The 24,803-nt window shown below is 44.6% G+C and overlaps 1 protein-coding gene across 1 annotated transcript in view; it reads left to right on the forward strand.

Annotated features, from left to right (window-relative positions):
- fam222a (family with sequence similarity 222 member A) overlaps window positions 1–24,803 on the forward strand; it is a 49,975-nt gene that overhangs the window by 14,769 nt on the left and 10,403 nt on the right. Inside the window, exon 2 of the mRNA XM_038703973.1 lies at window positions 11,988–12,130. Coding sequence (XP_038559901.1) covers window positions 12,034–12,130 — 97 coding nt within the window. The 5' untranslated portion in view covers window positions 11,988–12,033. The remainder of the gene's footprint in view (window positions 1–11,987; window positions 12,131–24,803) is intronic.

Genomic DNA, 24,803 nt, shown 5'->3' on the forward strand with positions numbered 1-24,803 from the left:
CTTTATCCTGCTCTGGCAGGGGAGCGAGCTAAACAGTTTTTCTGCATCACGAGTTTTATGGAGTGCAGATAGCAGTTGAATTTCACTCTGTAGTCTTTGTGACTTGCTTCAATAATTACAGGTAGAGAACTGCAGTGATTCAGATACCAAAACAGCCTCTGAAAAGGCTTGGCGCTTATTAATGTGCTGCAAGAAGTGGACTGAAAAGCCAATAAAAATTGGAACCCTCATGAAGCTTATATGGATTTTAAGTTCTGCCTCTGAGGTAAATTCCTTGCCTTTTTGATGTAATGGTTGCCTGTTTATGGAATAAATCCAATGGGCTTAATCGATCATCTCCGTGAAAAGGTCAAGAGGAGAAGCTCTGGTGTTTGAAATGCTTATCCCATGGAGGAGTGCCAGAAATGTGACACCTCCCTATGAGTGGGCGGGCAGATTAGCGACGGACAGGGTGGCCCAGGGGGATGATTTAGGGAGATTCAGCTCTAAATACTGTGTATATCAGAGAGAGAGGAAAAAAATTATAAGCTGCCTTCCCCCAATCCCTATTTTCAACAGAAAAGCATATTAGTAGATTAAAATGAAAATTTCTGAAAAAAGAAGAGAGACAGAAAACAAGGAGGTCACAGCTGGTGGGGAAAGGTGAACAAAAGTTTATTGGTTTTAACCTCCTGTCCACGCTTTCTGTTTAATGTTGCTTGAAGTTAGCGGTTGGTTTCATCCCTCTGCAGTCTAATCTAATCTGGAGTGGGTGGCTGTGGGCAGCATCTGTGCTCTGAGTTGAAATAGGGCTTTCTCTCTGACTAATCCTCCATCCAGGGATCACTCAGTAGGGTGAAGACAATTACCAGCCTGCTTTCTCATGCTAATGGAATCTCTAACTAGATCTTACAGAAAGAGGAAAAAATAGATGGAGGAAGAAGAGAAGCAGGGACAATGGCGCAGAAAGATGACCCAACTAAAATGGGTTTTTAGATTACCATTTAATTATTGATAGAGACCCAGTTGTGAGGCCTAAGGTCAAGATTCAGAGAGCATTTTCTGAGAAAGGAGATAGATTATCAAGTTATTTTGGTGTGTGTGTGTGTGTGTGTGTGTGTGTGTGTGTGTGTGTGTGTGTGTGGAAGTTGCTGAGACAGGACTGATGTCACCGACATATCAGCAGCTATGTGCCAGGTAGTCTGCCTTTCACCTTTTTATCACCTGCCTCCAGCAAGGTGTCTGGAGTGGTTTTAAATTGCATTAATATGCAGGAATTTATAGATTGCCTCCCTTGGCATTTCTGCAGGGAGGGGAAGAGAGTATTACAGTCTCCATCTGCACTAATTACTGGGTCTTGGCAGTGTTACCTGTCTCTTGTGAAGGACAAACCAAGGCACAGAGCAGTAACACACAGCAGAAGGAGCTCATCTGCTGGGGAGTCTTCAGGAAGACGGATGTCTCCGGGGCATTTTTACTGTGATATGTTTGATGTGTTGGGGAGCCTTGACTACCATAAAAATCTTTGCTAGCAACATCAATAAACTAAATGACTTCGTCCAGCTTCCTTCATCTAGAGCTCAGACAGAAAAGCTAACAGGCTTTGTACCTGATTTCGGTGACAGTTGCACATCCGCTCAAACTGCTGTAGTTAAATGTATCAGCATATATCTTCTGTTAATCCCAGTGGAAACTTAAATTGACTGTCTCCAGGGTGTCAGAAGATTTAAAGTCATGGCGGCTCAAGAGTAAATCTTAACAGGTGTACACTAACCGTGTTCTCCTTGAATTGTAGTTCTGTGGCCTGAAACAGAAAGCAAGTCTTTGGTCTACCAAATAAATCACAGGAGCAACGAAATGTATCAAAAATCCTTGAGGGGGAAGAGATAATCAGTCTGCACATAAGCTGTTATCTCCAAGTTGACCTCGCTTCTCAATTCTCTCCGTGGCTGGTCAAACTCGCTGATAACAGGAGCCTTTATCAGGCTGCTTTTGTCATGGAAAGCATCTACCATTTTAAATCATTACTACCTGCCCACTTTTTCACTTTCCCCGATCATTGAGCAGTGACACCAAGACCTTGCCTGTGAAAACAAGAGATCAATGCTTTAACTCTTTGCATTTCAGTTAGCTCGCCGGCTGCCAGGCGGCCAGGTTTCTGCATCAAATCTGCATGCAGTAATTCCTCAGCTCGCTGTGGGTTTCTCAGGTTTCTGTGTGTGTTTGTCTGTAGGCCTGTCAGAAAGACTCCTTGGATTGCTGCTGCACGAACATCTTGCTGGTGTTTGTGCCATCTGTGCCTTCAGCCAGCAGGTGATTACCAACCGCAGCTTCACCTCCCACTCTGTCCAATTGGATTCTCTCTGCTGGCACGATCAGGGCCAGCTTTCAGAGGGAGAAGGATGACAACAGCTGGATGGCACACATTTTGGAGTAAAGGGGAAAGGCTGCTGAGTCTCAGCGACGGAAACTGCAACGAGGAGAAAATGTGTGGCGAAAAATGCCTGCTTCCTCTCCCAGCTAGCTCAGCTGTGTGAGCACTTGTGTCATCCGCTCTTCTATAGTCTTTAAAATCCAGCAGAGCAAAAATGGCTTTGTCACACTTCAAATATATCAAATGAGATCAACGTCAACATTTCAGCGGTGCACTATTTGATTGCCTTGTGGGCTTCCCAACACACTCATGTTATGCATGACTAACTATTGGATCGATGACACCCTCCAATGAAAGACGACGGAGTTGTCTTTTGGACCATGGGAATTAGGGTCACCTTAGGCCCCGCAGAGAGCAATGTTTGGTGTCAGACTTCGGCAAGTGAGAGAAGAAATCGCATTGTTTGAGTTTAATTATATTCCATTGATTTATTGAACACCCATTAATAAGCATATATTTCGAGGCAGGGCCATTTTGCGTGAAGATTTTCTCTCTCTCTCTCTCTCTCTCTCTCTCTCTCTCTCTCTCTCTCTCTCTCTCTCTCTCTCTCTCTCTCTCTCTCTCTCTCTCTCTCTCTCTCTCTCTCTCTCTCTCGCCTGCTCACTCCATTTCATCATAAATTGACATAAGCCTTTCTTTGAAGTTCAGGAGCCAAGCTGAGGAATGACAGCATAACAAACAATGAACAAAACACAAAAAGACAATGAGCACTGTTTGAATATTCAAGTGAGCCACCATAGGATGGGTAGATGGAAAAAAAGAACCCTTGTTTTATTGTTGTTGTGTTAAGCCGTGAATGGACCTGTCTAGGACAATAAAGGATCGTGTCACATTGGGATAAGAAATTTTGCAATATCAACAATGCTTTACAAATGGTGTGTAATAAGGTTTACTGAGAAAATATAAATCCTAGCATGGAAACCAAGAAAGTGCAGCTCATTTTTCACATTTGGCGGAAGTTAGTGTGGAGTGTTTGTGATTTATGTTTGGAAGTTCTGCCTGGTGAGGTTGCAACTCCAGCAAAAATCTTTAAAAGAATCTGTTTTTTAGAGAGGTATTTAGTTTTTAATGCAGCCAGACTTGTGTTCATTTAACTGCAGTCCTCTGGTGTATCTATGAGCAACAGTTTAGAAACTCCACAGCTACTCACCACATCTGCTCAAAATGTCACAACATTCATAGGGTTTCTGTGTGAAAGTGGTATTAGATGACAACCGATGCTGCCGCCTTACAAAACAATACAACAAAGGTTGAGGCAATAAGAGGTGAAGAGGATGTGTTTCCCCTGTGGTTTGTCTGACAATATTAAGCCACGCTCTCATCGCTCAAAGTCCCTCGCTGGCATCGGCAGGAGCACGGAGGCCCAGTCATGTTACAAGAGCACCTTGGTTGCACTGTGCTGGAAACTAACAGATTTTACTGAGGGGGCTCTCCCATTTTCAGACTGGTGAATAGTGCACAGGATACACAACTTTTTAAAATCTGAATCACCAATACAAGGCTACAAGTCAGTTATGATTGGTGAATTTTGTTTGTTGCAGTTGTGTTTTAATCTCTTTGCTCTTTGCTTTTGATAAACTCCAAAAAATGTTTGCCGCTTTTTAAGCCTACAATTGGAAAAAAACCCAAAAACATTTTGTGACTCTTGTCAGCTTCAAGCTTATTGAGTTTAAAATGTTTTTAACTAAACATTGTTTTTCCATGCACATTTTAGCTTGTTTTACTGTGAATACATCTGATTTCTTATAGCTTCTGTTGCAATCTTCTCTGCAAGTTTCTGCAGTCTGGTTCTTCTTGACATTCTTGACATTTTCCTCATCTGTCAAGTCTGTAGTATAACACATAAACATGTCTCAATGACTCTCTGATCACGATCTTATAGGTGGCAAAATTTTGTAGATTTCTGTGGCCTCAGAATTACCTCTCATGTCATGAAAGAGCAAAACAATACCATAAAGAATACTAATTTTGCTACATGGTGAAGTGCTCAAGGCACTTGTTGGTAAACTTCACATGTGATTAACTAATGTAAAGGTCAGCCTACTCAGGATTTAGCGTATTGGATGCCCCAGTACATTTAGGTGAAAAAAGAGCAGCATGCAGAGACATGTATAACTGATCTCTTGGTAAACCCTACAAAAAGCTGCACATGTAGTACTTGTACTTGTCCATGGGACTTGTTGTTTCCTAGGATCGCAGTGAAGTGAAGATGTATTGTTTTCCTCACTAGCTGGAGTAGCCATGGTAGTCGAGAAACTAGCCTGCTGTTTCAAATATGTGAAGACATTTTTTCATTTTAAAATCAAACAAGGAAGCAGGGTATGTTATAAATCCCTTGTGTAGGGGCAGGTGCCAAGATTGGATGGAACCATGTGAGCTGGACCACAGAGGGGGTCCTGCCTTGCACACTAGAATTGGCAGACCCTAAGCCAAACAAATCCGCCAAAACCACCTGTAAGCTAGTATTTCACATTAGTGGCCCTCTGCACTAAATCATTTGCTGCACTGATTAAGCACTACCTGACAGGCTTAGATTTTAGCCTCAGAATGTTGCTCAGGTAGTGGCTGAAAATGTACAGTTAAATTCAGTATAATATTCAAAACAGTCCTCACCCCAGTATTTGTAACCCAACCCGGTTTACCGGTTCAAACTGAGAAATGTAATCTAAATTTCATTCATCTTAATTTCATTCAGCTCCTTGCATTTTCTACATTTTGAATGTTGTCGCCACGTACTCATAATGGCTCACTGCCTTCTGAGCCCGTTATTTACCATTAATGAATCCTAGCCCAGCACAAAGATGCAGCAGTTGGCTGTGAAGTCAATTAGACCTCATTGCTATTACAGGGTTGACATTAGTCTAAGCAGGCGTGTTTTGATTAGAGATGACAGACGACTCGCTGCTATTGGATTGCCAGACATTCCTCACCCTTCATCCCATGGGTGAAGCTATTGAAGCTGACTGGAATATGGAAAGCTAACAGCTGAGTGTTTTTGTCAAGATGCCCTTCATCTGCAGAGAAACCTCTCATAAATATGACACGCGTGGCATATGAGGCTGTATAAGCCCCAATAACAGTGACATGCTGCATCGTATATATAAGAATTGGCTGCCAATATGTTATTCCAACACTGTATATCATGGCAATAATGCCTAAACTGTAGGCCTTTACACACAATGGCCTTTTGTTGTGCAGGTTATTTATTGTGCTGGTGTGAGGTTGTGCAGAGCTTGTGGGTGAGTGCATCCAGGGGGTTGGATTGTTAGGGAATCAGTGGCTCTTGTTTGTGGAGCTGGGAGGGTTTGTTAACAATGCCTGTTTTATGTCCCAGAGTGCGTGCCTGTCGGCAAACGTCCCCTCAGAGTTTTTGTTTGTGTGTTGTTTTTTTGTTTGTGTGTTTGTGGATCAGGGTCGACGAATATAACCCTCTCACTGTGTGCCATGTCCATGCAGACCAGTTGTATCAGGCACATGTGAGCGTGTGTGTGTGTGTGTGTGTGTGTGTGTGTTTGTGTTTTGAATATACAGTATGAGTGCAAATTATTTAGTGCGGGTGTGTGGAAAGTGCCGAGCCATAGGGGTTTACTGCCAGTCCTTCCTAATGGAGCCTTTCACTCTCCCTCCATTCATGTGACGGTATGGTGACGAAGAAGGGGGAGCCGGGGGATTAAGGGGGTAGAGGCAGTGCCTTGTTAAAGAAACAGAAAGGGTTTGAGTGTGTCGATTGGATTAACTTGTTTGGGCTTATTAAGAGGGGAGACACAGCAGCTTGTTAAAAGCACTGCATGGGGCGTCCCACAGTGAGACGGCAGGGTCACCATTCAATTAGGTTGAAGCCCCGCCCCTGCTCATTGTGGCGGCTGTCTGCCAGGCTCCCAGACCTCGGCCGGTCTTTCACTGCAAGCAGTAGTTTTAGTGGAGACACTGCAGTCAAATTTCTTGTTTTTCTAAAAAAATATTAGCTAGGCCATGGATTTTATTTTATACTAATGCTGATACGATGAAATTCTGCAAAAACTTAGGTTACAACATTTATGATGTTTGTTGTAACCAACTGCTACAGCATGCACTTAGTTAAGGTTAGGGTTGTGATTGCAGTTATTAACAAAGTGACCATCAGTTGCAAGTTGAAAAGGGAGGTGAACTCCAGTGTCCTGTATTGAGATCAAACATGCTACATGCCCACCTACTACACAACCTCCACACGTTGGTTTTCAGCCTTGCTACATAGAGGGCACGCTAATGCCTGCATACGCACTGAATGTTGACATCGGACATAAATTGTGAGGCGCTCGATACAGTGAGGAAAATAAGTATTTGAACACCCTGATATTTTGCAAGTTCTCCCACTTAGAAATCATGGAGGGGTCTGAAATTGTCATCGTAGGTACATGTCCACTGTGAGAGACATAATCTAAAAAAAAAATCACAATGTATGATTTTTTAACTATTTATTTGTATGATACAGCTGCAAATAAGTATTTGAACACCTGTCTATCAGCTAGAATTCTGAATCTCAAAGACCTGTTAGTCTGCCTTCAAAATGTCCACCTCCACTCCATTTATTATCCTAAATTAGATGCACCTGTTTGAGGTCATTAGCTGCATAAAGACACCTGTCCACCCCATACAATCAGTAAGAATCCAACTACTAACATGGCCAAGACCAAAGAGCTGTCCAAAGACACTAGAGACAAAATTGGACACCTCCACAAGGCTGGAAAGGGCTACGGGGAAATTGCCAAGCAGCTTGGTGAAAAAAGGTCCACTGTTGGAGCAATCATTAGAAAATGGAAGAAGCTAAACATGACTGTCAATCTCCCTCGGACTGGGGCTCCATGCAAGATCTCACCTCGTGGGGTCTCAATGATCCTAAGAAAGGTGAGAAATCAGCCCAGAACTACACGGGAGGAGCTGGTCAATGACCTGAAAAGAGCTGGGACCACCGTTTCCAAGGTTACTGTTGGTAATACACTAAGACGTCATGGTTTGAAATCACGCATGGCACGGAAGGTTCCCCTGCTTAAACCAGCGCATGTCAAGGCCCGTCTTCAGTTTGCAATGACCATTTGGATGATCCAGAGGAGTCATGGGAGAAAGTCATGTGGTCAGATGAGACCAAAATAGAACTTTTTGGTCATAATTCCACTAACCGTGTTCGGAGGAAGAAGAATGATGAGTACCATCCCAAGAACACCATCCCTACTGTGAAGCATGGGGGTGGTAGCATCATGCTTTGGGGGTGTTTTTCTGCACATGGGACAGGGCGACTGCACTGTATTAAAGAGAGGATGACCGGGGCCATGTATTGCGAGATTTTGGGGAACAACCTCTTTCCCTCAGTTAGAGCATTGAAGATGGGTCGAGGCCGGGTCTTCCAACATGACAATGACCCGAAGCACACAGCCAGGATAACCAAGGAGTGGCTCTGTAAGAAGCATATCAAGGTTCTGGCGTGGCCTAGCCAGTCTCCAGACCTAAACCCAATAGAGAATCTTTGGAGGGAGCTCAAACTCCGTGTTTCTCAGCGACAGCCCAGAAACCTGACTGATCTAGAGAAGATCTGTGTGGAGGAGTGGGCCAAAATCCCTCCTGCAGTGTGTGCAAACCTGGTGAAAAACTACAGGAAATGTTTGACCTCTGTAATTGCAAACAAAGGCAACTGTACCAAATATTAACATTGATTTTCTCAGGTGTTCAAATACTTATTTGCAGCTGTATCATACAAATAAATAGTTAAAAAATCATACATTGTGATTTCTGGATTTATTTATTTTTTTTAGATTATGTCTCTCACAGTGGACATGCACCTACGATGACAATTTCAGACCCCTCCATAATTTCTTAGTGGGAGAACTTGCAAAATATCAGGGTGTTCAAATACTTATTTCCCTCACTGTATGTCTAATATGAATAGATCCCTGTGGCACTGGGATGTTTTTTTTCTTTTCTTCAAAACCCAATTTTCATTTGACAAAAGAAGCCAAAGTTCTATAAAATAAAGATTCTATAAATGCTGTCTAAACACAAGCATACAATAATTAAATGTTTTAAATCAGAAGAATAAGCAAACAAGACTAAAAGACTATGAATCAGACCAAACATTCAACGCCATCTTACTTATGTCACATGTCAGCACATACCACAAATTATTGAGAATGAAAACCCAGCTGCTTCACTCTTTCTTTCACCTGAAACGTGTAGCTCAAAACACACACACTCCGTTTATTCACCCATGACCACCCCGTTACACCCCGCACTTGGCAGGATGCTTATCTGGGCAGACAGCTTAGGGTGCGGGGAGCCATCTCCTCTGATCTCCTCTGCAGTTTAAGAACCTTTTAACTTAGAAATAGCCCTCTGCCAAGCCCACCACCTCTTGATTCCGGCTTATTCCCTCATCTCATGGGACTGATCTTCCGCCCCCCTTGCAAACCCGGCAGCAGCGTTAGCAGAACGGGAAATAGCCGATAGACATTCAGGCTTTTGCGATATCCCTGCATTGGTGTAATAGGAGACCTGTGAGTAAGTGAGTGAAGTGCAGGTGGTTTTTCTGTGTGTGTGTGTGTGTGTGTGTGTGTGTGTGTGTGTGTGTGTGTGTGTGCGTGCTCACGTACACACATTCTCCAGCACCTTCACAGGGATTGACCCGGGCATGACAGGCTGTTTTAGAGCAGCTGGATGATGGGTCCCAGGGTTTTGGTTTGGAGATAATTTCCTGCCACTGATAGACATCTGCTAAGTAGTACAATAACCTAATAGGAGGAGATGAGGGGAAAGGAGGACATGACAAACAAGCCAAAGACTTGCTCCTTCTGCCTCGCTCTTAAAGGCAATAATAGGAGAAAATTGGTTCTTGAAATTGAATTGAAAAAAAGTGGGTCCCTTTCAGCAAAGTATAATGCTTCAGAATACATTTGGTGAGCAGCAAATGGAGAAAAATGGAGGGTAGTTACACGATTGTCTTTCATTTCAGGGAGGGGGGAAAATGTGGAGGTATCCCCCCGTTAAGACTAGCTTTTAGTCTCAATCTACCCTGTGTCCCTTTCCTCTCTCCCAACCACTATCTTTTAACAAATGGGCTGTGAGGATGGGCTCGTTGTGAAATTAGTATCCTCACAGAGAGGACACAGAGAAAGGGTTATGTGAATAGCCAGTAATGAGCTCAAAGTGCCAGTGTGTTTGGGCCAGGCCGGCCTGTGTGTAAGAGAGGAAATGGCACTGCAAGCGACCTTTTTTGCTCAAGCACCTGGCGAGAAATAGAGTGGCCCCTCTCTTCCATCTGCAGTGTGTGTGTGTGGGTGTGTGGGTGGGCGGGTGTGTGTGTGTGTGTGTGTGTGTGTGAACTGTGGAATTAACAAGAAATTCTTAATTCAATTTACTTGCATTCATTAGTGAGAAGCCTTTTTGGTGAACACCGTTTTCACACTGTCAGGTTTGTGCTAAAAGTGTTGTTTCGTGCTGATTCTGACAGGTCATAAAAATACACATTTGACTTAGAGTGTGAAGTGTGTTATACAAGCCTCAGGGTCTGAGGTCAGATTTAATGTCTTGTGTAAAATGTATTATTGAAAATGTTTTTTATGAGTTTTGCAGGGATGATGCATTATTGCAGCACCTGCTTCTAATCTTGAACTATTGAAACCAGGAAAGTCATTCAACCATAGTTATAGGCAATAAATTGAGTTGTTTTGCACTTCCTCCATTTCTCAGTGCATACTTTGATCAGGTTTTACTTTATTAGTGAGAAAAAAAGCTAATTTGTCAAAAAGTGAAACTACAAAATCACCTAAGTTCTGATCTGAATCAACACATTTAGTGGGTGTAGAATGTGAGCTCATTGGAAGAAATTTGTAACTCCTGTATTTTTTTACTTTCAAACCATTGTTTCACCCTGATCAAATATGGCAGAAACATTTTTTCATTTGTGAAGGTTGGTTTGATTGAATGCTTCTATTAGTGGTTTAATACTTTGATGTTTTTCACTGATGATCTACAGTATATTTTGCTTTCTTCCTTAAATGAGCAAGAACAGGAGCTGGCACTTTATGCACTGCGATTAATTTATCTCGTAATCATTGTAATTGCTTTCTTTCATATTAAAATGCTAATCTATACAACTAAGTAATGGACTGATGGCAGGTGGCTAAATGTTCATTTAGTGATTCACTGAGAAAATAAATAACAGGGGACAAGCCTGTGACAGGCGCATGAGAAATCATTTTTCAATAATCTGCCACGCATCATGGCAGGAGACGCTGGCGCTGACAGCATAGATGAAATATTTGCCTCTGTTCTTTGTTTTAATATGTGAAGAGACCGGCCCAGATGGAAACGATAGTGTTTCATATCAATGCAGTTTGGACAAGAGACTCAAACGCATTCAGAGCTAAGATCAAGGCCAAAATGGCTTCTGGGCTTCTGCAGTGTTATACAATGTTACAGTAAAAGCACATTTTTCCTGGAAGTCAAAGAATATCCGCTAAGTGAACTATAGTGGAGTGAATCTCGATCCTTATCATATAAAAACACTTTTCTGGACCTAAATGGTTTGCTTTAGCTGTTCTCATCTGGCACATAATCCAAGTAGAAGACTTTGTAATCAGTCATCATTGTGTTATGTGACACTGGTATGTTGCTGATGAATGATACCCTCCATGCTACTCGATAAAACTTGATGGTTTTTACTGACGGAGCTGTGTGTGTGTGTGTGTGTGTGTGTATGCATGTATATGTATGTATGTATGTATGTATATAAATAATATTTATGTGTGTGTGTTTCCACTGGGGCTGCGATGGGCTTTTTGAGAGGAAACTAGCAGCAACTGCCTCCGTGTGCTTGAGTGAAGGTGGCTGTGGGGAAAAGGGAGAGTATAGAGCTGGAGATTTATGGCCTAGAGGGAGATTGATTAGTGCCGTCACTAGCCCTGATGTACGGTTGGCAGTCTCCCCCTCCCAACCCATTGCATTTGCTCACACACACAAACATGCAACCATACGGTTCAACACACAGCTACACATATATCCAGACACCGCTCAGTCCCCCAGGCCTTTCCTGACAGTTCCCCAGAGCTGTTGCATGTTAAGTTGTAGCAGACAGACTGCTGTTTTCTCAGCATTACCATTTTTTTTGCTGTCCATAGATAACGCCATCAATCACCACACACACACTGCCCTGGAAGGAATGTGCCTGAGTGTTGGTACTTTCTGTGTGTGCCTGTGTGTTTGTTTTGAGGATGGTTTCATAGACAGGAGATGCGGTTGAATGGCTGTGTGGATGTGCTGTTTGAAGCTGCAGAGTGACTGGTCTGGACTGTGCGCTGAACCCATGTCAACCGTGCTGCCCCAGTGCAGGTGTGTGTTTATCATTCAGCCCACAGAGCTGAGAGGCAGGCAGCTGTAGTCATGCTTTCCCAATTAAATCCTGGGTGAGAAACCTAGTCCATCTAGCCCAGAGCCAGCTCCTGCTGGCTTACCGGACATGGCCATGGAGCTTTGACCTTGAATCATCCTGCTTAACTCACTCATTGTTCCTCTCTTTCTCTTTTTTCTTGCTCTTTTTCTGCTCCAGGTTGGCCGCAGAACTCCCCCGGCTGTAGTACTGTGCCCACCTCGCCATGCTGGCCTGTCTGCAGAGGAGGCAAAACCCTCCACCCCAGCACCCAGTGTGTGCCAGCAAGACCCTGGATCCCCTGCAAGCCCTTGGACGGAAATGTGAGTTCATAAAGTGACAGGGAGCAATGGAGGTCAGGGGTTCACAGATTGCCCCAAAGCTAAGAAATTAGAGAGGCTTGTGTTTGTCGTTTGTATGTAATCTATTGATCATTGTGAATGATAGAAACGGGCAGTTAACCCTGACTGCGAATAAGTGAAGGAAAATGGACTTTCTGGTTTCTGTTGGTCACTGTGCTCCCGCGCTACTCTGAGGAATTCTAAACAGATTCATTCGCTCTGCACTTAGACCTTGGATTGCCATGTTGTTTGGCTACTCATTGCGAGGGGGGCTGTTTAGCTGTGCTGATTGTGCAGTCGTGGCAACAGGGCTGAACAGACAGTGTTTAACGTGCCTCACTGGCCCTGGGTGACCCTGAGGGTCTGTAAACATTTACAGTGTCTGGCCCTGGCTGTGCCGGCCGCCTGTAAAGCATGACAGCTGCTCTGTTTGCTCCCCGAACACCACCCTCTGTCCACTCACAAAATGGTGTAAAGGGACAGAGATGAGCCTGGGCTGAAAACTGTTACAGAGCTGGCAAGACTAGTCCTATCCAGTTTGGGATTAGGGAGAGCTGCGGCAGTCAGGCATCTGGAAGGTGAATTTCTCCCTACTTTTGTTGAGGGTTTTGGATAAGCTTTTTACAGTGAGCGTCTGTTTTCTGACGAGGGGAAGGAAAGGTCTTTCCCCCTTATTGAATGCTCTTGGAGTCTTTAGTGGCCTTTGTTTACATGGCAGGCCTACAAGCTACCTCAAGCCGATTAAAAGGACTGGCGGATGGAGAGCAGGGGAGCACTAACCTACCAGTTTTTACCTCAGCTTAGAGAGGCTTAGTGGGAATAGCAGGTTCTGTGCTTCTTCACTAGTGGGACATTGTATCAGGTCTGTAACCAGTTCAGTAAAATGCTTTAAAGAGGCTCTGATTGGCTCTGGGCGAAGACATAAAGCACAGGATTCTTTCTCAGCACCTGACCAATTAGCTACTTCTCAGCTCAACATCACACTACCACAAAAGAGAGGAGAGTCACAAACAACAAGGTGACTGGGTGCTAGCTCTGCCCTTGGATCTGAAGTTGTTTTTGCTGGTCTGTATGGATGCTTCATATGGAGCTGTATAGATGTGTGAAACAAAGAGGGAACAAGAGCAGTAAACAGAGCTCCGGGTGCATTTGGAAGGGGCAGCTCTTCAGCTGAGTGGGGTTCAACCGGGCTCACTAATGAGGTTTCAGAGAGAGGTGAAGTGAAAGGACAGACAAAAGAGAAACTGCGGAAAATAGAATTAGAGAAAGTAAAGACGGAGAGGAAGGGAAAGAAATGGAGGGAGACCTTAACAGTCGTCTTAATCGATTCCCTACTTCCAATTTCGCAGGATTAGCCCACTTCCTCTCAGGGTCCTTTATTGAGGAGCAGCCAGTGGGAGTCAGGACTCAAATCAATAGAGAAAAAGAACAGTCTCCAGTCTTCCCTTTGCCCTCCCTCTTACTGACCCTCTCTGTCTGACTCTCCCTCTCTTTCTCCACCTGTTAAACCCTTTGATTGAAAGACTAGCACAGCGACTGACTTGAGGTTCATAATGAGGATGTTTGAACATAATAGCCTCCTTTCTGTCCTTGGAGGGGGAGGGGGAAGCAAGTGTTGGATTTCCACCACTGTGCAGTTCTTGGCCTCAATAAGGCAATTGTTCGTCCAGGCCCAGAAGGGGTACAGAAAGGCAGACAGTGGGTCTGGCTGCAGAAGTGGGCACACTCAGCCTCACTCACCTGCTGAGCAGGTCCCTATGATTTATTGTTCGTGGCCCAGTTTGTGCCAACATGCGATGGGGTTGTGGATAAGGTGACCTGGGCTCTCAACAGGAGACTGAATACCAGAATACACCCTTTAAAGAGAGTGAGTGAGACACAGGAGGGGAATTACCTGGCAGTGAGGTAGAGGTGAGCTGTGTCATTTGCATCTGCTGTCCTTTAAGCAAAGAGTGTGTGTGTGTGTGTGTGTGTGTGTGTGTGTGTGTGTGTGTGTGGACTGGGGTGGCAGAGCAATTGGGATAAGAGGGCGAGGAGGGTTTTAGAAAAAGCCCCTGCATGCAGATGCCGAATGGCTGCACAGTTCATTGATGCGACTCCCATTAAAAATCCCTCATACCCTCAATAAAAAAGGACTTAACTGGCTCTACCATCAGCTGGAAGCGTTCAGATCGGCTCGCCAGACAATCAATTTCCCCCAAGCGCACAGAGCTTAGCGGGAGAAACGGGAGGCGGAGTGCGGGATGTTTCCATTATCACAGCCCGCTCTGTGTCTGGACTCGGGGGGTGTGGGGGTTGAGGTACTGTAGAGCGGAGAGTGCAGGGGAGAAAAAGAAGGGAGCGGCAGAGGGAGTTGGGGAAAGACAGACAAGTGGAGAAGAGTGAGAGAGAAGCAGAAAGGGAGCCAGAGAAGCTGGCTTTTCAAAAAGCCATTGACCGCCTGCCCTTAAAAATATCATATTGGATTAGCCTCACAGAGACGGCCTTTTGATATTTTTTTCTTTGGCCATAGAATTAAAAGGAGTGCGGAGCATTACTTGAATTATAAATCATAGGCACTTGCTTTCACTGCGCCCAAATTCCGCGCATATGTGCCTGCACTCTCTAGCGCCAGCCTCTGTCATTTTTAATTAAATCCCCCCTTATGGGTGACATTTGTAGCTTGCCCCCTCCTTCGTCCTCCCCTCCACATCTCTCTACCACTGCCCTAGATGGAGACATGAAAGGCAGAGACGGCAGCGGAGCCAGGGCCTCTCATCGTGTTGTGCCCCAGAGAGAGGGCACCCATCCAGACAGATGAGAGAGAAAGACCCTGCAAGGGGAGAGGGGTGAATGGATGCCACTGACCCTGGCCACCCTTGGCCAGCGGCGAACTCCCTTGCTACCCATCCCTTTCCTTGATTATTGTCCTCCACTGTGGGTCTGAAGGTCCAGGGAGCAGGAGAGGGAGGTGCACCAGTCCAGTGATGAGTTACACCGAGATGGCTGGACTGGAGGCCCAGCAGCCCCCACCACTATCCTGACTCCTCCCTGGCCCAGACAGCAATTACTCTGCCATATGTCAGCTAAAGAATAACAAGTCCAGAATCCCTCAATTGACTGGTTGATGGGGTGATACTTATGCCTGGCTGTTTTCCAAAATATTATAATTTCAGCAGGTTTTCATTTGTTTATCCATTACTTAGCATTTGGGCCAGGCATGAAATTTTCTAAGAATGCCGTTGTCACACTGGGTGTGCATGTTTGTGTTCTTTATCCAGGTCCGCTGCAGGTTCTGCCCTCGTTAACTACACAGCTCACTGCCACTCCCATATTTGTCCTGTGATTGGATCAGACTTGGGCTAAACCTGGGTGTTCCCTTTCTGTGTCTAACCCCAGCAGGGCCTGGCTGCAATTCATTACGCGCACATACACACACACACACACACACACATAGTGATCCAACATACTTTTGGTTACGTTGCAATGATGTAATATCCTGATTAAGACAGAAATGATTTCACATCATTGTGAATGCAACTGCAATGAAATCAAATGCCTCTAATCAGTTGGTATGAAGCACCAGAGTGTGTCTCGAAATGTGACTTGTAGCAGTGACGTGCACACATGTACACACACATACACATGAGCACACCTGCAGCCATAACGCTCTGTGACACCACCCAGGAGGCCTGAGGTGCCAATCAGCCAAATGTAGATGAAAAGTTCCCAGAAGGCCATATCCTAGGTTCATGCTATGTCAGGCCAGGTTCAGCCCTTATCCAGCTTGATCGACAGAGACAACCTGGCCATGCCACGCATAGCCTTAGGACATGACATGGAGGTTCACTTGGGGATTGTAGTTTTCCTAATAGCCCTGTGCCTCTGCAGGCAGAGCTGCCAGAGCCATTAGCTTGCTTTGCTTTTAGCAGCTTCTCTTACTAAGCCACACTTCCAGTGAGAGGGAATATGCTCAGGTAATGACCTCTAGCCACCTCTCCTGCACTATTGTCTGAGGCAGTGCGAGACATAACAGGGGAATTAGCTGGCCATATCAAATTGCAGCACGTTACTCCAACGGCTGTTATGTGAAGAGAAAAAAACAGGGGGAGCGTTTGCGGTTGAATATTTAAAAGTGGTCACAGGCAGTAGCAGAAATAACAGCCTTTTCTGTGGTTGCCTCAGTACCCTGGAGATGGGGGGCATGAAGTGGAACTGGGGGAAAGCAATGGAGAAAGAGCGAGGGAGAGAGAATCTGCATGCACTTGACCTTTTCCCACTGATTGAACTACCTCGTTTCTAACTCCCATTTGGAATTCCGCAGAGTGCCCACAGAGACTGCCATTATTCCACAGTCTGCAGCAGGGAAGCAAAGGTTATGAGGTATTTTTCATAGTGAAAGGTGATTGACAGCTATCCATGGTTTGCCTCCTTCTGGGTGCCTACTTATGCAATATATTTTTGGGGATCTCAGGGTTTGCAGTGTTGTTCACACTTTAATTTCATTGCTATATTGCAAAATCTAGAGTATTAATAGCGTTTCACTTTATTTTAAAGGGACAACTATATTGGTTGTACTAGTCTTACCTCATGCATACTACAGACTCTTCTGTCATGTTGGCGTCTCAGCGCTGGCACACAGAGGATCATTTCCGGCTGGTGGCGTCCCATAGAGCTATGCCTTCCCTCTGCCCTCTGCCTTCTGCTGTGAACACAGGGGGCGAAGCAATCTTATTGCCTTGGGAGGTGAGCTTGAGGAAGAGGGGCTCTGCTTTAGTTTTGGTCACAGCGGGACTTGGGTTGAAAAACAGGTTCCTGGTTCCAAAGCCTCCGAGCTGGCATTTGGGCGTCCCAGGTGCAAGGCATCGACACCCTCTGTCTTCGCCTGCCAGAGAGTGGGGGTGGGTTGGGGGATGTGAGCGAGGGTACAGAGAGAGTCCGCAGTCCCTTGCTGTCCCACAGGAAATGACATGCAGCCTGTGCCATCTCAGAGCTGAGCCCAACACAGACAGACCATAAGAGACATTCAGGTGTTGCACGCTCCTGGCATGCTCCGAGTGTTTTTGAGTGGTCTCTTTATCACAAACCCAAAAGAAAATTGTAGTTTTGGTCCAACATTTGGACTCACAAAGAGTGTAAGTAGGTAGAAAAGTTTTAATAACCTTTCTTAACTAGTTTTCCAACCTTTAAATACTCTGACAATTTCTGTCCAGTCACTTCATCCATGTAGGTATGAATCAAAATTAGATTTTAATTATATAGCGGCTCAACAAATAGTGCATCTTGTTGTTATGTTTTTGCACATGTACACTGCTTGCAAGAAGTTTTTTGTTACTTAAATTACATCTACCACAGCTGCGTTTTCATTTTAAATGTAGTAAATTGGCCCATACATTTTAACCCTTTGGCCATGAAATTCTGTAAATGTTGAACAGTATGTTGTTGCTAAGGGCCGGTCGCCTGGAAAGTGCTATTCTGCTGGGAGAAATTCCTAGCGTTAAAGAACAAATTAAAACTACAAAGTCGGCAGTGGTGGAGTTTGGTTTGTTTTGGTACGACCAGTCAGAAACTTACACCAAATTTTAATACCATCTCTGGCTGTGGTTTTTCAGGATACTTTAATAGTGTAGAGGGTTTAGCGTAGAACGCATGGGAGTGCAAACTGACCACAGCACAATGCTGAAATCATTGCTCCTGTGGGACATTTTACTACAGTTAGTGTGATTTGCTCTCCAGGTGCATTCTCATGAAGGCCATCTTTACATGCAGTGGTTTTGTCATGATTTTATGTTTGAGAAATAATGAATCAAATTTGCTTGGTTATAGATTCAGGGTTAGGGTGTATTTTTTGCCGACTCAGGCTGTCATTTAGAACTCCGAACACTGGACCTCTAGGACCTTGAACAGATTTCCTACAACCTTTTTTCACTAACCCTAACCCAGGAGGAAAGTCTACAAGCCCAGGCCTGTATCTGTAAGCTTCATCATGGATCATCAAGCGTCTAATTTGCAAACTTGTTTTTATTTTTTTGTTGTTGGTAGGCAGTGAAAATGTTACTGACCTACCAGGTAACATGAAAGGAACGAGTTAAGCTGACAGGTGTCTCCCCACAAATCTTACCAGTGGCAGAATCTGGAGAGCAGCATTTTTCACCACAGTCCAAAAGATGGATAAAATATAAATATATTAATTAAGAAACATTACAGATTACAGATTTCAGATTTCAGGAGTACTTAAAATAAAACGCATAAAAAAATCTAATATTCCATTGATATTAAATCTTTTATTTTCTTACTGAAAATACCCTTTTATACCCTTTCCCCAATCCGATACCCCTCTCTTCTCCTCTCCTCTTCTCTCCCCTCCTCTTCTCTTCTCTCGTTGGCATGTGTACTGCAGCCGAGTGCCTTGTTGTCTGTGCAGTGTTAAATATTAATTGGGAATCAGTGGAGGACTTGTCTCCTAAATGATAGAACAGAAGGGCCTAGGCTTGCCTCAGGCAGCCTGCAGGCGCCTTTCTTCTTCCATTTACCTGCAGGCCTGCGCACCAGCACTTCCTCCAGTCTGACAGGCCTGCCCAGGTGCCTCCAGCCTCCCCTCATCGCTGCCTCCCCCCCCCCCCCCCCCCCCCCCCCCTCCTGTTTTTTCTCCTTCTGGTTCCTTTTCTTATCTCTGTGTGCTCTTACAATCTCTACCTCTGGGGTCCTTTACTCCAAACCTGTGTGTGTGTGTGTGTGTGTGTGTGTGTGTGTGTATGTGTGTGTGTTTGTTTTGTTGCTGTGTCCATTTGAGTTTGTGCATGCTGCTTGCTCTTGGCTGTACATGTAGCCCTTTGAGAAAATAGTGTCACAGCGTGGCATATTCTCTTAAAGACAGGACAGGGAGGGCACAACATAAATCTTTCAGGTCAGGATTTTAGCTTGTTGTTTTTCTTTCTTGGCTCTGTGTCCTGCACTGCTCTCATCACTGAATGGATAATCTCTGCTTCTTCCCCATAACTGAACTCACAGATTGTCTTTCTTTCTTCTGTGGGCCTCCCTTTGTTCCTCTCTATCAGCCTTGTCATCTGGAAAGGTGTACCGAGACAAAACAACTGGCAACAGCTGCTTCTTGGTGAGCTGGCTAGCTCTAACTTGTGGATGACCCTCCTGGACTGAGTTATTTAAGCTGCAGAGATTTGTTTTGGAAATCAAACCAGTCTAACCTGTTGTATTTTGATTATCTGTTTGCACAGCTTTCCAAAAGGTTCAGTGAGGGTAAATTGTGAAGTGGCACGGCTGAATGGAAAATGGAAAAACCTAGAGAAGGAGGAGAGGGCAGCAGAGAGGCAGGGATATAACTGGAGGAGAGTGGGGGGTGGGGTTGACTTTGATGCCATAGGAATGAGTTCACAGGCTCATGAGCAGAGGCCTAATCGCATATGACAATATCGGCTGGTGTGCCAGTCGCAACGCATAACCACCCCGCTGCTTGTGCTGACTCGGGGTATTTGCTGATAAAGCTCTGCTTTCTAGACCATGCTGTATGCACAATGAGGGTGGCCCAGGCAGGCCTGAGGGCTGGCTCATCACAGGCAGCCCACAAACCGGGGGCTACGTCCCCCCAATCAATACAGAACTCTACTAAGCCCTTTGGCCAGACTTGATTATTAGACAGAGCAGTTTTGTGATGAATATAGTAATTTTTTTCCATTTGTAATCTATTATGTTGCCCATCCTGGCCCATAAATTATTGCAAATGGAAAGAGCCTGGTGAAATGAGGTAGTGGCTCTGAGTGTTGTGAAATATTCAGGGTTGATATTTCTCTATTGAAATGGCCTTTTTTTTGGCTGTCATGGGAACAAACACGGAGTCTGTTCTTTTTGTTTGGCCATTTTGTTTATGGAGTGCAGTGTGTAGTGTGAGGCAAACATGTTGCCCCAGTTTCTGTGTTTGTTTGGTGCACGGGTGTCCCACAAAAGGTCTGACATGGCTGCTGCTGGCCTGCATTCCTTTGTGTCTCAATAAGGACATAAACAACACACTGGTATTGTTTTTTTGCTCGGCGGTCAGCTATATCATCACTAAATAACATGTGCAGGGATCTCCTTTGAAATAAAGGGGGATTCTCTGATTAGCTCTTCTTCACTCATGCTATGATACACTTAACATAAAAGGCAAAGGCTGTAAGATGTCTGCCTAAATGTCTTGACCTTTTTGTCTTTTCAAATTCTTCTTTACAAAGCTTAGTGCTGATAATAATGTTTTTAATTCCAAAGAGAGGCTGTATGTCATCTCTGGTGGTGCCAGTGGTGTTAATGGGCCAGGAATGCAGGACAAGTGCTTTCCCACGCTGTTAGTTTTCTTCTGCCGGGCGCGTTTGAGACGAGGCTCTGGGCCGGCTAGGCTCTGCTAATGCAGCCGGAGTGCAGACAAATGGAAAGTGACACTTGTGTGTGTAGAATGGTATTTGTGGTGACGCTTTGACTACAGATAATAAAGTGTTCGCCCTGAGGTGATTTCGCCCGGCAAGCACCCCAGATGAAACTCACTTACTCAGAGAGGGAGACGAAAGAGACAGAGAGGGGGGATGAAGAGACAGAGAGGGGGTATGAAGAGGGAGAAGAGACAAATACAATATAGAGAGGAGGTAAAGAGGATAGAGCAGAGAGAAAGCAGCAAAAAGATCAAGAAAATTCAATCGTTTGTAATTTTAGTTCTTTATGGGTGAGAGATTTGTCCCTTAGACGTCCACCTGGTTTTAAATGTGTTACTCACCTGCTTTTAGGAATAAAAAACAATAAGGGACGTGTATGGAACTTATTTTGACTTTTCGATTTGACTATTAATGGTTATCGATGTTGTAGCTACCAAAAGAGAAAGGATGTCAGGTTCAACCGGAGGGCAAAATGTTTGGATCAGCTGTTGTTAGCAGGATCTGTGAGTGTGTGTTTCTGTGTGTGTGGGTCTGTCTGTCTGTCTGTCTGCCAGGCCATGTGTACTGAGGAGTCCTTCAGGATCAATCAATTCTCAGTAATTTCCCCTACAGCCTATAAAAGCCAGGTCTGTCTAGAAGGAGCATGAGGTTGCCACATCAAAGCACCTAATTAATTTTCATTGCTGATTCAGTAACATCTGGCTTTAGAGATAAATTCTAACGAGAAAATGTAAACATGACAGTGCCCTAGTGGTATAATATATCTTTTGAGGAAACATTTATAATAGAAACCTAATTAGCTGTTTTGATCTGACACATTGTCCACCGTCACGTTATACAAATATGTGAAACTGTGAAAAAATATAATAATTTTAACAGATGAATATGTTGTGCAGAAAGAGAAGACGGATCTAGTTTTCTTCTGCTCCTTCCTGGTGTTATCTGTACCTGTGGACCTTATCTCTGTCTCAGTGCACTGTATTAACCACACACGTGTACCGCCTCACTGCAGGCTAACTAAATGACCTCATGCTGCAGTCTGTGTGAGGAAGAAGCCCAAATTAGGCTCTCAATTTGGTATTTCTTCCATCTGCTTGTGCAGGAAATAGATTAAATCTTAGACTAGATTGGCTTTAATGAAATGAAAGATTAGATTTGGGAGTTTTGTCCAAGTTTTTTTTTTAAATCTCTTTTAATGATTAAATCCATTTTTTGACATTGTGCCATGTCTGCGTGCCTGAGAAGGATCAGTGTGCAGATTGCTTTAACATTCTCATTATCCTGTTTGCTATTTGTGAAACATTTTGGCAGGTTAAAAGCCCAATATGTGATTACAGTGTGGCACCCCCTTTTAAAAAATGGTGTCCAACTACAGGTTATATTTGCATGGTGATTTTTTTTAACTTCAAAAAATACAGATTTTGGATTCAAAAAGTTACATTAACAATAAGTCAACATCCTCAAAAACAAATGTGAAGAATTTAGAGAAGACAGAGAGGAGTTTGGTCAAGACCACGTTTTCTTTTCCACTGTCTTACAAAATGCATTGGTTTGATGGTTATGATGACACAAGCAGCCGTGAATTCAGACAGCTCTATCCTCTGAGAAATCACTGCAGTTTGATTTTTATCTTTGCAATTATAGATAGCAAAGGCCTGACAAATAATTGCCTTGATTTTTTTTTCTCTGTGTTGTTGCACAGAAAATCAACCTTGTGATGAACAGAGAGAGTTGAGTGTTCCTAAAAATGGCTTTTCTGATATCAAGCAAGCAGCAGGGTTCCCTTTCCCCTAACGTGCACTTGAATTGATTAGTACTCTGGCTGAGGGCATATTCAACATGTCTGCCCCCTGCAAGGCAGCTCTACCCTGTTGATCACTGGCTCATACATGTGCTTCCTCTGCTCTCTCGCTCCTCAGGAAGCTCCTGTGGGGCACTGAGGCTTTGATTGACTAGCGGCCGAGTCCACAGGACGCCTCTATTATTATCATCTCCACCTCTGCGGAGGGGCGGGGGGCTAAGTCCAGGGGGTCTGGCCGTCAGCCCTTGCTTTGTGTGCCCGATAGTCAATTAGAGGCAGCACACTGCCGGAGACGAGTGGGATGCAGGGTTAATTGCAGAGGACCAAACAGCTGGCTCTATCAGGGCCCATTGTGTTTGCAGCAGTTGTCACGGCAATTGAGGCCTGGCTGTAATCGCTGACTAATCAGCCCTATGCCAGATGACACCTCCATTAGCACAAGGCAGGTATTGTTCAGGACGCAAAGCTGCCTCTGGCTTCCCCCGGCTGCCCGTCCTTTTACAGCAAGTTAACGGAGGTGGGGAGAGGATGTTATGGACCCTGATCCTCTCTTCTAAGAGTTAAACAATAGCCGCAGGTCAAGGGTTCCTCCGAGGAACAATGCTGTTGAATCTGCCCTTTCTAGGCTGCAACGCTTTCAACTTTTTAAAGCTCAGGGATTCTGACGTGAAATATTTGAAGACTGTATTGTCCACAAACTACCACTTAATTTGAATAACTTCATTACAATGAGGTCAAAGTGTCCATCAGTAGTGGAATGTGGTACTAGATTGTGGGGGAAAAAAAGGGGCATCATGCTGACCGAGTGGTCTGAAACGCATACCACATAAAAAATTAAAAAATAAACCCAGCATACGTAGCTGCATGTAGGTTGAAAAGGACGCATGTTCAGTGCTCTCTTGGCTCACACACATTTAACAGGGACTGTCCCTTTCATGGGAAATGGAAATGGCTCCCAGTGAACTTGGTTGATGTCGGACCAAAGGTGACCCCATGCTTTCTTTGATCTTTCTGGTTAATCTCTGCTCCTGTTGTTTGCACTAACCTCATCACAGACGGCTTGGTTTGTTTGCCCAAAGTTAATGTGTACTATGCACTTGTTGTTCCGTGAAAACTTAATTGCAGTTCAATCAAACGCTCTTCTCCGTTCATTTAAACGAGCACTTTTTCCCCTACTGCTCACCAAAGTGCATGGTCAGAGGGGATCAAAGCGTGTGGTAAGTAGGGTAGGGATACAGGCTTGCAGGAGTGAGTGAGAAACCGCCGAGGGCTTTTTGATGTGCTGGAGCGTTTTCTCCACTAATAAGAAGAAACTTCTCCAACCTGCTCATAATTTTCGAACACTTGGAACACTAATAAATGGGAGCTAGGGCATTTCAGGCAGTTCTCTCAGACTTTTTACTCTGCTTATTCATTTAAACCTCTAATTAAAATGCAAAGCATTCTCATGGTCCTCTGGATTTGGTGCAGCACTCTCGCACACCCTCTGACTCCCTATCTCCTCTCCCTATTCTCCACTCCCCTGCTACACCCCCACCCTCCCCTTCCACCTCACCTAACTCCCTGCTCTCATACTCTATGTCTGCCTTTGCTTCTTGTGATCAACACAATTTGACCTCTCACTTGGAAGAAGTGCACAGAATTTAATGGATTTTTTACAGTCTAATCTAACCAGTTCCCTCTTTATTGCTGTTTTGTACCCAGTGGACCTCATCTTTACCAGCCCCCCCACCCCTCCACCCTCGCACCAAGAAAATTAGTTCATCAGAATTCAAAATGTACTGCTGGCTAATTAAAGGACTGTTAATTGAGTGTTCAGAATTGGGTGTACCCCCTTCACCAAACGCACACAGAGACACACACACATACACATATGCGTGCATACACACAAGCACACATGCAATCACAGTGACAGCACGGGGTACACCAAGGACGTTGCGCTTGGGGAGTTTCGTGCCAATCAAAAACGGAGAGAAAGGAGAGTACCCATCCTCCAAGTGAAATGGGATTTCTAGATCATATCATGGCCTACTGGAGCTCAGTCCGGCTCTGTGCTGCCATGTTATCCTATCCTAACCTTGCTATCTCTGTCTGGCCGCTGGAGACTGTAGCACTGCACAGATAGCCTCTCTCACTGCGTGCATCGTGCTAATGAGGGGTGGCATTTAGAGATGTGCTGCTCTGACACATGGGCATTGTGTGCCAGGCACTGGGTGATTAAGGACGAAGGTCAGCCCATTAATTGCCTCCCTGCCATCTCCGCTCCCTGGCGCGTGATCTCTTAGAACTAATGCATGTGTTTGCCTGAGCTTTTATCTCATCTCCAATGGAGTTCAATCATATGCTTGGTTTGTTTACATTCCTTTCAAGTTCTTTTCTTACTTATTGTAAAAGCAGTACTATCCCAGGTTTCCCTGTTCATGTAAACTGTTTCATGTGCCTATGAGTGCACATAGCC

Source organism: Micropterus salmoides, unplaced genomic scaffold (assembly GCF_014851395.1).
Source record: "Micropterus salmoides isolate LMB-PRFRI ecotype aquatic unplaced genomic scaffold, ASM1485139v1 Ms_hic_scaffold_7, whole genome shotgun sequence".
Lineage (NCBI taxonomy): Eukaryota > Metazoa > Chordata > Actinopteri > Centrarchiformes > Centrarchidae > Micropterus > Micropterus salmoides.